Source organism: Rutilus rutilus (assembly GCF_951802725.1).
Source record: "Rutilus rutilus genome assembly, chromosome: 19".
In the NCBI taxonomy this organism is placed as follows: domain Eukaryota; kingdom Metazoa; phylum Chordata; class Actinopteri; order Cypriniformes; family Leuciscidae; genus Rutilus; species Rutilus rutilus.
In genome coordinates this window covers 10377966-10393290 of record NC_140232.1, presented here as the reverse complement: position 1 = coordinate 10393290, position 15325 = coordinate 10377966, and the positions used below count along the sequence as shown (strand labels likewise).

The 15325-nt window shown below is 36.5% G+C and overlaps 1 protein-coding gene across 1 annotated transcript in view; it reads left to right on the top strand.

Annotated features, from left to right (window-relative positions):
- Positions 1 to 348: 348 nt before the first annotated feature.
- The window catches only part of fhip2b (FHF complex subunit HOOK interacting protein 2B), a 16118-nt gene continuing 1141 nt past the window's right edge, over positions 349 to 15325 (top strand). The window contains exons 1-16 of the mRNA XM_084388414.1: positions 349 to 563; positions 1729 to 1807; positions 1969 to 2135; positions 2214 to 2318; positions 2973 to 3092; positions 3208 to 3348; positions 5753 to 5949; positions 6056 to 6173; positions 7745 to 7821; positions 7936 to 8128; positions 8207 to 8376; positions 8457 to 8597; positions 10974 to 11064; positions 11248 to 11388; positions 13334 to 13474; positions 14573 to 14673. Coding sequence (XP_084244540.1) covers positions 513 to 563; positions 1729 to 1807; positions 1969 to 2135; positions 2214 to 2318; positions 2973 to 3092; positions 3208 to 3348; positions 5753 to 5949; positions 6056 to 6173; positions 7745 to 7821; positions 7936 to 8128; positions 8207 to 8376; positions 8457 to 8597; positions 10974 to 11064; positions 11248 to 11388; positions 13334 to 13474; positions 14573 to 14673 — 2033 coding nt within the window. The 5' untranslated portion in view covers positions 349 to 512. The remainder of the gene's footprint in view (positions 564 to 1728; positions 1808 to 1968; positions 2136 to 2213; positions 2319 to 2972; positions 3093 to 3207; positions 3349 to 5752; positions 5950 to 6055; positions 6174 to 7744; positions 7822 to 7935; positions 8129 to 8206; positions 8377 to 8456; positions 8598 to 10973; positions 11065 to 11247; positions 11389 to 13333; positions 13475 to 14572; positions 14674 to 15325) is intronic.

Sequence of the window (15325 nt, the reverse complement as noted above, 5' to 3'; positions counted from 1 at the left end):
CATAGTCATGAAAGTTTACTCTTTTAAATTACTTTCTTTCAGTAATTTTTTTTGTTTTTGCCTACAAGTGTACATTCAATATATTTATTATTTATTTGTGATATTTTTTTTTTAAACCCTTGTGGAATTTGAATTAAGGCAGGAGTCAGGACACAGTGGCCCTCCAGGACAGTGTGTTTGTTGACCCTTGGATTAAGCTTTTCAAATATCAGTGGTGGTTATACAATTTTCTGCTGTGGACTCTTTGATATGTAATATGGTTGAAAATAAAAAATGAAAATGAAATGAAAAAATGAAAATAAAAAAAGTCTGTTTTTTTGTGAAAGTTTCAGTCACACTGTATACTGTGACAGTCATGACAGTGGGGTTCAGTGTTCGCCACTGGAGGCAGAGTAAAGCTCAAGCTAAGCAGCCACATAAACAATGTTTACAAACTACACTAGCTCTATATAACGATCTAAAAATGACCAAAACGTAATGTAGAATTTGATAAGATCTGCTGGGATCCAGCCATGGACGTGTTTAATAAAGTGACGGCTTTTCTGCAGCAGGCTTTGGAAACAGTAAGTAAACACTGACTTCTGAATATTTTTAAACTAGCCTGTTAGCTTAGCCGAGCTAATATAGAAAACAAATCTCGAGACACCTGTTACGCGATACTGTAAAACTTTATAAAAGTGTTATAAACGTTATTAACTGCTGTACATAAACGAAATTTGGTAGACTGTCAACGTGTTGTCATGCCTTTCAGTGTTTTATATCAAGTAAGTTAAGTTATACATTGTCTTCAGTTTAGCTTGTGTGCTACAGAAGTTGAGAACTGTACACTAATCAATAGATTGCGTTGATTTGCTGTCTTTTATTGTTTATTAAGTCCATGGATATAAGTGGATATTTATGTGAGTTTTTCTTTGATCGCCATACACTTTTGGGTTTGTCTAAAATGTGTTTACGTGGAAGGTGCAGATATGCACGCGCGGGTCTGGACAAGTTTCTGACAGGAGAAAAACGTCCTCAGAACCTTAAAAAAGGTTGACAGCATGCGTGCATATACATAAGTACATATATAGCATATTTGAAGACGTAAGCCACACTTAAAAGGCATTGACATCGGCATTATAACAAAATATTTATATATAAAAAAATGCTCAAAACGTGGCATAACTTTAACAAAATTGTTCAAAAGTGACAGTAAAGACATTTATAATGTTACAAAATATTTCTGTTTCAAATAAATGCTGTTCTTTTGAACTTTCTATTATCAAATAATATTATTTTTTTATTTTAATTTTTTTTTAACTATCACGGTTTCCACAAAATATTTTAACAGATTTTAACATTGATAATACGAAATGTTTCCTGAGCAGCAAATGGAATGATTTCGAAGACTGGAGTACTTTGTCATCACAGGAATAAATTACATTTTAAAATGTATTAAAATTTAGAATTAGAATTTTTTTATTTATCAAATGAATTAAGCCTTGGTCAGAATAAGAGACTTCTTTTGGAAACATGAAAAAAAAAATCTTGTTGTCAAACATTTGAATGCTAGTGTATGTAAAATGAAATTATGAATTTGACCTTGTCCTCTGCTTATTACTCAAGACTTTATTATGTTTTAAGGAGTATGCATTTACAGGAACTCAGTGTTAAATGATCATATACAATTAATGACTAATGAAAGTGTACTAATCGCTGTAAAATAAATACTGGTTCTGATTCTTATAGAGGGAGCCTTCGATAAACCTGCAGGACTCTTTTGTGGATCACTGGAAAGCAATAACCAACTATTACATTGAAACTTCAGGTAAAACTATTAGTGTAAATTCAAGTTAAACAGTATAACATACTGTTTAATAAACATGTTTATAACATACAGTGTGTTAAACAGTAAATTATGCTTAGATCAGAGGAAAGGTAAAGTAGTTAAATGAAAGTTTCAATTGCATGTTTGTCTCTTGTACAAAGATGAGTCTCGTCCGGTGAAGCACACAGACATCCCTTGGAGGCTCAGACAGATGCTGGACATCCTGGTGTATGAGGAGAAACAGCAAGGAGAGGAAACGGGTCCCTGCATGGAGTACCTGCTCCAGCACAAAATACTAGAGACACTTTGCACGCTGGGAAAAGCACAGGTATGAGGACACAGACTCAAGACACAGATAAAATATTTAAAGCTGCAAATAAACTGAAATATTGCTTTATTTGTACAGTATCCTCCTGGCATGAGTCAACAAGTGATGCTGTTTTTCTCTAAAGTCCTGAGCCAGATCACGAAACCTGTGCTGCATTTAATCAATGTCTATCGGCCCGTACAGGTAAGACATGGTCAGTAGGGAACTGTTATTGTATGGAAAAGAACTGCGTGAAATTCAAATAAATATGGGTTTGGGACAATGAGATGCAAAAAAAAAAATACAAACTGTTTTTAAATGCTTTTCAAGGCTCCATAAGAAAAAAAACTATTATTATTCATATCATAAATAATATTATTATTATTGAAAAAGATCATTCTAATATGCTGATTGGATGATCAAGAAATATTTCTTATTATCAATATTGGGGAAAAAAATTGCTGCTTGATATTTTTGAAGTAGAAATCTGTCGTAACATTATAAATGGCTGACTTTTGAACAGTAGTGAAAGTAAATAATGACAGAATATTTTAGGTGGAAGATTCCTTTAGCTTTTATATCATTAAGTGGACATTAAAACAATCAAGAAATGAAAAATATTTGTATTTTATTTTATTCACGTACACATTTAATTTTGTACACATTTAAGCACCATGATTTTTTTTCATTAAAGCCAGTGTGTTGATTTTTAACATTTGGAGAGCAATACATTCACCACATTTTGGAAATTATTATGAAATGAAGCATCCAATATTTCAATGGAAATTAGGTTGCATTACACTCTCTGATGTGGAAAATAATGTCTAATTAATTCCCTCTTGTCACTCTCTGTTATAGAAACTGATCCATCTGTGTGGACTCCCTGATTCTCAGACGGAAAAAGAGGAGTCTCAGTTTCTCCTTGCTGTTTGCACTCGAGTCAGAAAAGACCCTTATGTCCTCAACTATATCCTTGAGGTGCTTTCTTCATTGTGTCTTCTGACACTATTGTGTTGACTGTTGTTCAGATTTAATCTGATTTAGATTATGAATCTTAAATATGATAACAAACACCCACATTTCTATCACAAAGATTACCAAAGACTCTCAGAAGGGCTCCAGTCCTGAGGGGGCTCCCTCTCCACCGACTCCTTCTACCAGTTCTGCCTCCTCCAGCTCACCTCAGGAAGCCACAGGCATTATCCCTGTACTCATTCACCTGGGGAAAAGTGAGGTGATTCATCATGAAAAAAACACAAGACGGATTGGATGTGTAACTAAACAGAATGCATGACTGGGGAGAGGTACCCCAAGGCTGATTCACACCAAGTTTTAAAGTTAATTTAAAAAAGGCACAATGCATTACAGTTACATCCTTATGGTGTAGCTGAATACATTTACTGAAAAATAAATAAATATTAAAATTTCTAGGAAAAGTGTTTTTAACACTTAATAATGCAAGTTTTTCATAAAACTACTCTAGAAGAACTAAAAGTTTAGTTTAAAAAGCTTTTAGTTTAAAAATAGGATGAAATAATTTCACAATTGTAATATTCATTTGGTAACGATTGCAAGTCAAGTCAAGTCACCTTCGTTTATCAAGTCAAGTCAAGTCATCTTCATTTATATAGCGCTTTTAACAATGTAGATTGTTTCAAAGCAGCTTTACAGAGATAAGCATATCATTTAAGGTAACAGAGATTGTTTTGGCTTTATAGCGGTTCTTTAATAAAGTTATTTTCCAGCTAAAGTTAGTTTTGATTGATTCGCTTCCGTCGCAACGATCATTAGTTATTAAATTAGGGGCCGATAAGATGACACCATTCTCTCTACACAGACTTTAAACGCGAACCTGTGATAAACGCTGATGGCGTTCACATGCGCATTAAGAATTGGTTCTATAGTTATGTGTGTTTGAATATGTGCGCAGGTTTGTAATTCCCTACAAACCAAGCCTAAACAAAGTACTGGTCTTTCCTTATAAATTTTGATACAGAATTTTATTTTATTTTGTCACTTCGGGGTAGGTACGCGAAACGAATTTTCCCGACAACGCTTTATCTGTAGAGTGGTAAAGGAATCCTCCATAGGGAGAGACTAGTTGGCACTTCAGCACTGCATTGTCATCGGGTCCAGGCGAAGGTCCTTCATCAGATCTGGATACGACCTGGATCTGGCAGGCTGCGGGAAAACCTCGGGATAAACAAAGACACTAAAATTAGCGTAGATGCCATTCTTCTCATGATGTAACGAGTACATCAGGATTCCCGGTTTCCGGCTGACCTAATCTATGCAGCATAACATTAAATTATAGAAGTCTATAATGTATTATGTGAATGCTAGGTCAAAGAGATGTGTCTTTAATCTAGCTTTAAACTGACAGAGTGTGTCTGCTTCTTGGACAATGGTAGGAAGATTGTTCCAAAGTTTTGGTGCTAAATAGGAAAAGGATCTACCGCCAGCAGTCGATTTTGATATTCTAGATATATTAACTGGCCGGAATTTTGAGATCGCAATAGATGTGAAGGACTATAATGCGTTAAGAGCTCACTCAAGTACTGCGGAGCTGAACCATTTAGTGCTTTGTAAGTAATCAGCAATATTTTAACATTTATGCGATGTTTAATAGGCAGCCGATGCAGTGTTGACAGAACAGGGCTAATATGGTCATCCTTCCTGATTCTGGTAAGAACTCGAGCTGCTGCATTTTGGACTAGCTGTAGTTTGTTTATATAGCGCTTTTAACAATATGGATTGTTTCAAAGCAGCTTTACAGTGATAATAGGAAATAACCGTAACAGATTGTTTAGGCTTTACAGCAGCTCTAGAATAAAGTTATTGTCCAGCTAAAGTTAGTTTTGATTGATTGATTCACTTCCGTTGCAAAGATCATTAGTTATTAACTTAGGAACCACTACGACACCGTTCTAACAGGAAAACCCTTAACGCGCTCCGGCCGCCCATCCGCACAAAACAGTGCCTGGTGGCTCGAGAACGCACTCCTTGAAATAGCGTAAACTTATTTAATTAAACTCATATTATTATTATCATATTAACTTTGACAGGCCTAAAATATACTTTGTTAAATCTTATGTGGACCCCCAGCATTGCATTGTGGTCCCTTGGTTTATTCAAAAACAAAACAAAAAAACTTGCTAAACATAAATTATGTGCTAATTATTTGTTATTTTTTTACAGTCTAAAGCACCATTTTTAACATTTGGACTGCATATATATAGTAGAGTCACATGCAGCATTCAACATATGATGAAAAATTTGGTCGCAGTACACTCAGTAGACCCTCAAAAAAATATATATAGACCCTCAATAACAATAATAATTTACGCAGTCTTGTCACTCTGTTTTAAAAGCTGATCCTTGCTGCCCCTTGGTTTGGGGGAAAAAAACAATAGAAAATAACCAGTACAATTGTTTCCAACATATTTGTAAAAATACAGTTTATGGTTCATTGATATGTTGTGCATTAAAGCCAATGAATTGCACTTTTTTGTGTAAAATCTAATTTGTAAACTTTTGTGCCATTTATTGGATCAGACTTGGTGTGAACGGGCCATAAAGCTCAGTCAACTTTACATTCAGAATCATTGTTTTTAAGCCTCCCTTTCCCTCTCTCTTAGAAAAGTCATGTTGTGCTCAGATCCATGGAGAGTTTGCTACTGCTGGTCAGTTTACCACAGGAAGACACTGGACATCTTCTGGCTGAGAGAACTCCACTGTGTCACCTACTCGCTCAGAGACTGACTGAACTTTACTGCCTCATACCCTCATCACTCGACCCTGCAGACATCCACAGCTACTCCAGTGCACAGTGGAGGTGTGTGTCTGTTATGAAGTGCTGAATTGTTTACTCTTCATTTGTGGACATGTGTCTTATCTTCTTATTCTAAACGTTTATTGAAGATCTGTTGTTGGTTTTGAAGGACTCAGTTCACACAGGACAGTACAGTGGAGAGCCCGTCGTTTCCTGGCAGTGAGAACGTCCACAGGTTCTTCTGCTTTTTGGACTACTGCAATGAGCTCATCAAAGAAGCACCAAGGGTTTGACAAAATCATTCATTTTGTGTTGAACTTGTGTGTATTTTATCTGTACAACTGCATTAGTATGAAATATGTCCTGAATAAAATCATTAGCAATGTTTCCATCCAACTATTTTTGTATGCGCATTTCGGGATATCGCATAAAAAATGATGTATGGAAATGGCAAGATACGCATAAATAAATAAAAAAAATGCTCAAAAAAAAGTATGCACTCAATTAATACATTTTGTAAATTTTTATCCGATAAGAAAACATGCATAAACTATTATGGAAACACATTTACCAAATAAATTCCTTGATGCGCATCAAAAAAAGTAATGTGACCGACTGTGCGATGGGTTGACATAACCTGACTAACCAGTGGACTGATCTCATTGCACAGCATCTGAAATGTTGTTTTGGTCATTCTTACATGCCTTAGTCAAAGTCTGTCATCAACTCCGAAAGCAAGATAACATGACCGTGTTTATTGCGTTTCGTTTGTGCGCTCTGAGGCGCAAGTTATTTATTATATACGAAAAAAGTCTAGGGATGGGCTTTTTTGTCAATTTTTCATTTCGATTACTGATCTCAAAAACGAGTACTTGGGGGTGGGGCCAAGGATCACATCATGGTGATCATGAAAATATTTTAATTTAAAAACTGTTACTAAAATTAATATTGATAAAATTACGACATGAACATTTCTATCAAAATATTATATACATTACAGTTACATTTATTTTGTAATTAAATTACATAACACCATTGCATGTAACTAGTTACTCCCCAACACTGCCTATAAATATGTTAAAAATGTATTATCCTTGTTGATCATTTCAAATATCTAGACTTTTAACTCTTAGCATTAAGTCTGGTCCACATAACAGTTCACTCAGGCCAAGAACAAGGTTTGCTGCTTCTTTTTTTGTGATATTTTAAAAGGTCATGAAACCCTAAAACACATTTTTTTAGATGTTTACAGATATGTACAGGTTGCACATCACTGAAAACAACAATAGCACTTGTTCAATTATTATTAAGTGGAAAGTGTTTTTTTTTTTTTTTTTAAGCTATTTCATTATTCCGGTTTAAAAAGCAAAGTTGAACCTACGTTGTGAGAAGTGAGAGGTATATGTGTTAATTCAGAGTGGTAATTGGCTGCCGTTGCTGGACAGTACGAATGTACGGCAGCAGTTTCTGAGCATTTCTCTGCATTATTCATTTGAACCCAATCACTGCGCTGTATTATGGATGACATCGCTATTCAGCGGAGGATAAAAATGGCACGAAAGTACAATTCGGCAATGTTCGTTCTCCTCTGCCTGTTCAGCTTTGCATTTGGACACTTGCCATAAGTGTATGTTTCCTCAGCACAGTAAGTGTTGTTTGTATTTTCCCCACGATGCAGGGTTTCATGACAGGCCATTTATGAAGGCTATTTTGATTTTTTTTTTTTTACTATTTTTAAGTCTTTTTCGTTTTTTACATTTCTATAATTTGTTTAATAGTATATTTTTTATGGTATAGAAATGGTCTCATGTTGATTATAAACGTATTGCACATAATTATATACGTTTTTTACCTTTAGGTACTTGGTGTTGAACTGGCGAGAGCAATTCACCTTCAGTGGCTTAAAGGAGTCATCCAGCCTCATCTGCTTCAGATGTGAGTAGAAAACACAAAACCTCCTCAAAGGTTGTTGTCTGCTGTCATGAGAATTGTGAGTTTGCAGGATGACAGGAAGAGTGGGTGCTGATTTTTTAAACTCTGGGTGTCCAGGTCCGAGGTTGGGATCCTGGTACACACCGCTCTGCTGTCCTGTTCTGTACGTCACATACGTTCCCCTGCACTCCTGGAGGAATTGGTTCAGTTTCTGTTGGGCAATGACACACTTTGTGAACAGCAGCAGGACGCACATACACACATTCTACGTTACCGCCTTATTGAACACTGCAACCACATCTCAGACGAGGTAACTAGATTAAAGGATTCATACGTCTTCACTCTTGAGAGCATCACTTTAAGTGTTACGTGTCTTTTGCCCTGTTAGATCAGCATTACAACATTGCGTCTCTTCGAGGAGCTTTTACAGAAGCCCAGCAGGAGCATCTTGACCAATCTGGTGTTGCGTAATCTTGAGAAGCGCAGCTACAGGCTGTCCGGATCAGGGGCCGCGGACGAGAGACATGCAGTCGAGAGTGATGTTCTGGAAGAGTCTGAGTGAGCAGAGAGACTGAACACAGATTCTCTTACTTCTCATAGTGGCTCATCATTTACTACTCACTCTCTTTCTCTATCAGGGAGCTGGAAGAGGATCCATTTTTCACAGACATGTATGAAGACAGTGGGTTCAGTGGCCAGGAGCCTCTTCTGTCTCTGCCCAGTGCTAGAGAAAGACGTAATCCCAGTGCGCACACACAAGTTGCTGACCTCGTCAACAGGTATCATTAGAAGACAGTGAAGTTTTTGCTTTGTAATATAAAAACAGAGCATGTGAGTGGAGCGGTAATGTTTCCCCCGGAGTGGAGAGCACCTTTCTGTAGATTCTGCTTCGCTCGCTCAGTCCGTTCACGGCCACTCGCTCAACCCAGAATGCCCTTTGTGATATGCTGTTTTGAGAATCTGTGAAATAAGCAATGGATCTAATATTATGGAGTTCAAATATTGTTTTAAAGGGGATAGTTCACCCAAAAATGAAAATTCTGTCATCATTTACTCACCCTCAAGTTTTTCCAAACCTGTAATCATTTCTTTGTTCTGCTGAACACAAAGGAAGATATTTTGAAGGATGTTTGTAACCAAACAGTTGATGGACCACATTGACTTCCATAGTATGGAAAAAAAATTCTGTGGAAGTCAATGGGGCCCATCAACTATTCTTCAAAATATCTTCCTTTGTGTTCAGCAGAACAAAGAAATTATTACAGGTTTGGTGCTGAGAGTGCAGTTTAGATGAATATGTAAATATGTGCTGCGCACTTCCCTCTCAATAACAAAATAAACATACAAGAAAAATAAACAGCAGTAAAGAAAGCATCTGATCATAGCCATGTGGATATGTTTGCAATTTGGCACTATCAAGTCATGTCACGTTTATTTATACCACCTTATATAATATCGCTTTAAAGCCACAAATAGGCATATTGTAACTGTCTCTATTGTAATTGAGCAGAGCTGGACAATAACGGAGTACATTTACTTGAGTACAGTACTTAAGTACAATTTTGAGGGATCTGTACTTTTCTCGAGTATCATTTTTGGGGAGTACTCATGACTTTACTCAAGTACATTTGAGAGGCAAATATTGTACTCTTTACTCCGCTACATTTCTATCCATAACCGTGAGTACCCGTTACTACTTCTAAAAAAAAAAATTCTCAGAAACCCTCAATTTGTTGTTTCCCTCTCAAACGTGATTGGATTGTGCAGGCGCCACTGATTGGGACAGCCTATCAGCAATCACCTTCAGCTTTCCGCCAAAGTCAATTCCATGGTCAGATTTAGATAAGAGACGAAACAATGGATGAAGACGCAGCAGGTCCATCCCGGGAATATGCCAACCCGTGGCCCCACTTTGCCAGACTATTTCAATTTTCTGAACAAGTTAATGATAGTTTTCGCTTCAAGTGTTTGCTGTGTTGTAAGCACTGTGGCAGTAGTAATGCAATATTTAGAAAATGTACTCTTGATACTCAAGTACTTTTAAAAACAAGTACTTCAGTACTTTTACTTAAGTAGACATCTGACTGTAGTACTTTTACTTGTACTTGAGTAAAATTTAGCAAGGGGTATCTGTACTTTTACTCAAGTAATGAAGCTGTGGACTCTGTCCGCCTCTGTAATTGAGACATTAAAGAAATTCATTACAAACAGAAAGACGTGTAGCACAGAGAAAATTCATGTTGCAGCGGGATTTGAGCAAACGTCTTTTTACCAGTGAGCAATCGCTTGGGCCGTGAGCGGATGGCACTGACATAGAGCGGAATTGTGAACGGAGCGTTACACCGCTCTGCTTCGCTCACATGCTCTGTATAAAAACAGAATTTTTGAAGGACAAAAGCTATAGGAGCATCATAACCATACTGCCCTTACAGTACTGTGAAAAAAAGAGTTTGTCCCCAGTCTGGTTTTCTGTATTGTAACATATTTTTACAAAGTTAAGCAGATCTTCAAACAAAACCTATAAAGGCACAAAAAATGCATTTTATTATTATTTTTTGTTTAATTGTAAATAACAATAACAATAAATGCATTAGTAAAATGACAATATAAAAACCACTTGGAAACATGTTTTCATAATATCATGCTTAATATTTTTCTCACACAGCTGGATCTGTATACATCAGAATATCGAGCTGTCTTTATTTAGGAAGGGGATCATCATATTTGGGGTTACTTGAGATCAAATAGTTTCATAACCCTTTAGTGTGTAGGATATACAGTATATACACACACAAACACACTACTGTTCAAAAGTTTGGGGTCAGTAAGATTTTTTTTTTTAAAGATTTTATTAGGCAATGACATTTTTATAATGTTACAATTTTTCAAATAAATTCTGTTCTTCCTATTAAAATATAAAAATATAAAATCTATATTCAATAAACCTAAAATATATTGAAATAGAAAATGGTCTTTTTAAATTAATAATATTTTACTATATTACTGTATATTTTTTTATATTTACTGTATAGACAGTGGCAATAATCTCAGAGTGGTCAAATATCATACAATTAATTGGACTGGTTGATATATTGGATGTCTAATATACATGTGATTGATTGTTTGAATTTCTAACTTGTTTTTAATTTTCTTAGCTTCTTGTGTTTAGTGCCCCAAGAGGCAAAAACATCCCATCTTGTTCAGGGAGCAGGATATGACACATACGTTCATGATGCGCACAAACTGGTGGGTTGGCACACTGAAAACAAAAAAAAGTTCAACCAAATTTTGTGTTACAAGTTTTGCCATGTTACTTAGTCAAGTCGAACGTAACGTAACTATCAACTGTGTTTTTTGTTGGTTTTCAGATATTCTCATACTGAAACTGTCCTTCTCTCTTGCTCTCTCTCTCTCTATCTCTCTCTATAGTTAAATGAATGTACTGCTCTTTCACATGACTGGAACTGGCCAGATTCTGCAAAAACCACTGAAAACAACCCAGCCACAGAATTCTATGAAGGGCACTTCCTACAAACCCTGTTTGACAGGATTGCACGCATACTAGAGCAGGTAGAGTAGTATTTTCAGCAAGATCCCTCACTCTCAACTTCAATATACACTGTGTTCCTGACATCAGTAGGATTTCAGTACAATAAACATTCAGATTTGTTTGTATGTTTTATTTCTTCATATCTTTTTAGATAACTGGTAGCAATCTCAGGCAGGTTTGTTAAATAGTTTGCCAGCCAGGTCTACTTGGGTAAATGCAAACCCTACTTTAAGAAGTTGTTTCACATTGTTAAGCAAGTCACAGTTCTCATGCATTATGGGGAGGAAGAAAGATCTTTCTGAAGATGAAAAGCATGTAATGGTGCAATGTTATGCAAAAGGCATGAAAACAACTAATGTTGTGTGAAAACTAAATGGATATGATCAAACTATCATAAGATTTGTGAGTAATTTACAGCACAAGAGAACTCGATCAGATAAAGGCTTAAGGAAAGTTTCTGTCAAAAAAATGTAATTGTTTAAAAGGACAGCTATAAAAAAAAAGCCACTGTTGAGCAGCAAACAGATATTTGAAGCTTCTGGTGTCTCTGGAGTCTCAGAAACCTCTCCATACAGGCTGGCAGTTATGCGTAAAGTTGCATTTCAGCCACCTCTAACCAAAGCTCACAAACAGAAACATTTGGAGTGTTTCTGTTTGTAGACGGTTAAAGTAGACCTGGCAAACTATTTAAAGTCCCCCTGTAGTCAATAATTTTATCCCTTAAAACTCATATTTGATCACCAAAATGACATATTTAAAAGTTTTTTTCCTTGACATTTTTTTTGGCATGCCTTAAAATAGCTTGAATGTAACTCTACATCCTTGCCTCATTTAGTATACGCGGTTCTATGAATATGCAAATTAGCCCTGCCTCCACTCACTCACGCCAGCTCAGAGATCCACTCGTTGACGATCACACGTTGACCTGATTGGTTTGTGATGTCAGAAACACCAGCGATTTCAAACCCCGTTTTTGAGACTGTCTTTGGTTCACTGCAGTTTTAAGGAGAAAATACTCAGCAATGGTGTTGACTGATGAATTTGCACATGGTTTGTCTTAAAGCATATTAAAAACACCACACAGACAGATAAACAACATTAAAAGCTTGATTTTCACCACAGGGGGACTTTAACAAACCTGTCTGAGATTGATACCAGTTATGTAAAAAGAAATAAAACAAACTTTCTTTGAAAAACTAAAATCTGAATGTTTATTTTACTGAAATCCTACTGATATGTCACTTGCATAATAATCCACAGTGTACAATGGATATAAAAAGTCTACACACCCCTGTTAAAACAGCTGGGGTTTTTTTGTGATGTAAAAAAGTAAACAGAAAAATCATATCAGAACTTTTACACGTTAAATGTAAAAATTACAACCATATGACACATCTTTACATGGTAATATTTTCCCAATTCCCACTCTTTTTTGGATAAACGTTCTGTTAAATTTCTGATAAACGATCAGTGCTTATGTTTTAGCAAAATTTTGCAGGGCTTGGATGTTTTTTTTTGTCAGAAAAGGCTTGTGTCTTCGCCAGCCTGCCCCATTCCCCAGACTAAGGCTGGGCGGTATGACAATATATATTGTCTCAGCGATATAAAGTATCTATTGTTAGAGATTATGCTGTATTGTTTATATCGTGGTATATAAATACATCCTCGTAGTCAACAAAAAGCGGGACGTGCATGATGTTAAAGAGTTATTAAGTGCAATAAGCTGTGAACAATAGAACTCAATGCGTAATCGTGCTGGCTGACACACACCCGAAACGCAGACAGTAGGTGATCCTGAATTCAGTTCTCTTTCGAGGCTTATTGCGTAGCACTCCACGTGTCTTAATCAAATAACAAAAGACAAAGAAAATCACTCGCTAATCTTGAATAACTTTTGTATCTTAAATAAGAATGAATAATAAGAATAACATTTTCTGTAATTCTTAATTTGTTTCCCTCTGCCAGCCATATGAGCTAAATCTGCAGGTGACATCAGTTCTTTCCAGATTAGCTGTGTTTCCTCACCCTCACCTGCATGAGTACCTGCTGGACCCGTACATCAGCCTGAGCCCTGGAGCACGATCCCTCTTCTCCACTCTAGTCAGGGTGAGAACCATGTTAAAAGCTGCCCACATGTAATGTTGTTGTGAATTATACTCGACTGCAACCTGTCTTTCGAAAATCATATTTCATATGTTACAAAAACTGCCTTTTTCCACCTTAGAAACATTGCTAAGCTACGTAATATGCTATCAGTTTCTGATGCAGAAAAGTTAGTTCATGCATTCATGACCTCGAGACTAGATTACTGTAATGCTTTATTAGCTGGTTGTCCTGCATCCTCAATAAACAAGCTACAGTTAGTCCAAAATGCAGCCGCTAGAGTTCTTACTAGATCAAGAAAATATGATCATATAACACCGATTTTATCATCACTACATTGGTTACCTATAAAGTTCCGTATTAATTACAAGGTATTGCTACTGACTTATAAAGCCCTAAACGGCTTAGCTCCAGTCTATTTAACGGATCTTCTATCGCACTATAATCCATCGCGCTCTTTAAGATCACTTAATTTAAGGCTTTTGGTCATACCTAGGATATCCAGAACCACCAAAGGAGGGAGAGCATTTTCACATTTAGCCCCAAAACTCTGGAATAGTCTTCCTGATATTGTTCGTTGCTCAGACTCGCTCTCCCAGTTTAAAACTAGATTAAAGTCGCATCTCTTCAGCCAGGCATTCATATAATATTTTGAATCTTACAGTTCAAATTACAATCCGGCCTCTAGTTAATAAACGCCAGAGGAGAACTGGCCCCTGACTGAGCCTGGGTTCTCCCAAGGTTTTTTTTTTTCCATTGGGTCACCTGATGGAGTTTTAGGACACCATTAGGTCACTTGATGGAGTTTTTCGGTTCCTTGCCACTGTTGCCTTTGGCTTGCTCAGTTGGGGATATTCTGGGGATATTTAATTTGATTTTATCAATCAATAAATTCCACTAGAAACAAACCTTGTTGTATTATTTTAATTAATACTGTGAAGCTGCTTTGATACAATCTGTATTGTGAAAAGCGCTATACAAATATACTTGACTTGACTTGAATGAAAGCTTGATGCCTGATGTATCAGCTACAGACTTTCAGAACAGCAGCCCTGTCTGCCTCATTTATCTGTAAAACATGAGCTTTGTGTTTTCCTGTAGGTGATAGGGGAGTTAATGCAGAGGATCCAACACATCCACAATGTGACAGACAGACTGATGATGATCAGGAGACAGCTGATGGGACTGGAGGAGGAGACTGTGTAAGAGAGTCACTGCATCTGTTAAAAGGACAGTTCCACCAAAAATGAATGTTTTGTCATCATTGACTCACCATAATGCCCCTCAAAACCTGAATGCTGATATGTTTAAGACTGGAATTCTCTGCAAGTCGCTACATGACTTTTCAAAATCTGAAACATTTTTAAACAGTTTACAGACTTTGTAAATGGTTACAGAAAAAAGAAAGAAAAAAGAAACTGGATCACACACTACCAGAAGTTATTGTGAACACAACTCACCCACACAGAAACATGCACCTCCTCAACACATGACAAATTAAAAAGATATGTGTTTTAAAAATCAGCTCAAAATATTAAACATGTTTGATATCCTTCGAATGGTTGGAGTCTGAAGCTAAAAAATGTAGTTTGTGCTTGTCATACACTACAGGATTTTCTGTGATATCTCTCAACTCAAATCTGCAGACTGATTTCGGCAACTAGCGTGGGCAACTTACAGACTCTATCGGGGTAGACATCTAGGCAAAAGTTGTGTAGTGTATTCCAGCCTTAAATGGAAAGACAAAAGGGGTCAGTGGTGACAATTTTTGGGTGAACTGCCCCTTTAAGAAGCATTCATAATGTGTAAATGTTAGGCTGACAAAATATTTGTATTGTTTTGTTATTGTCGTTC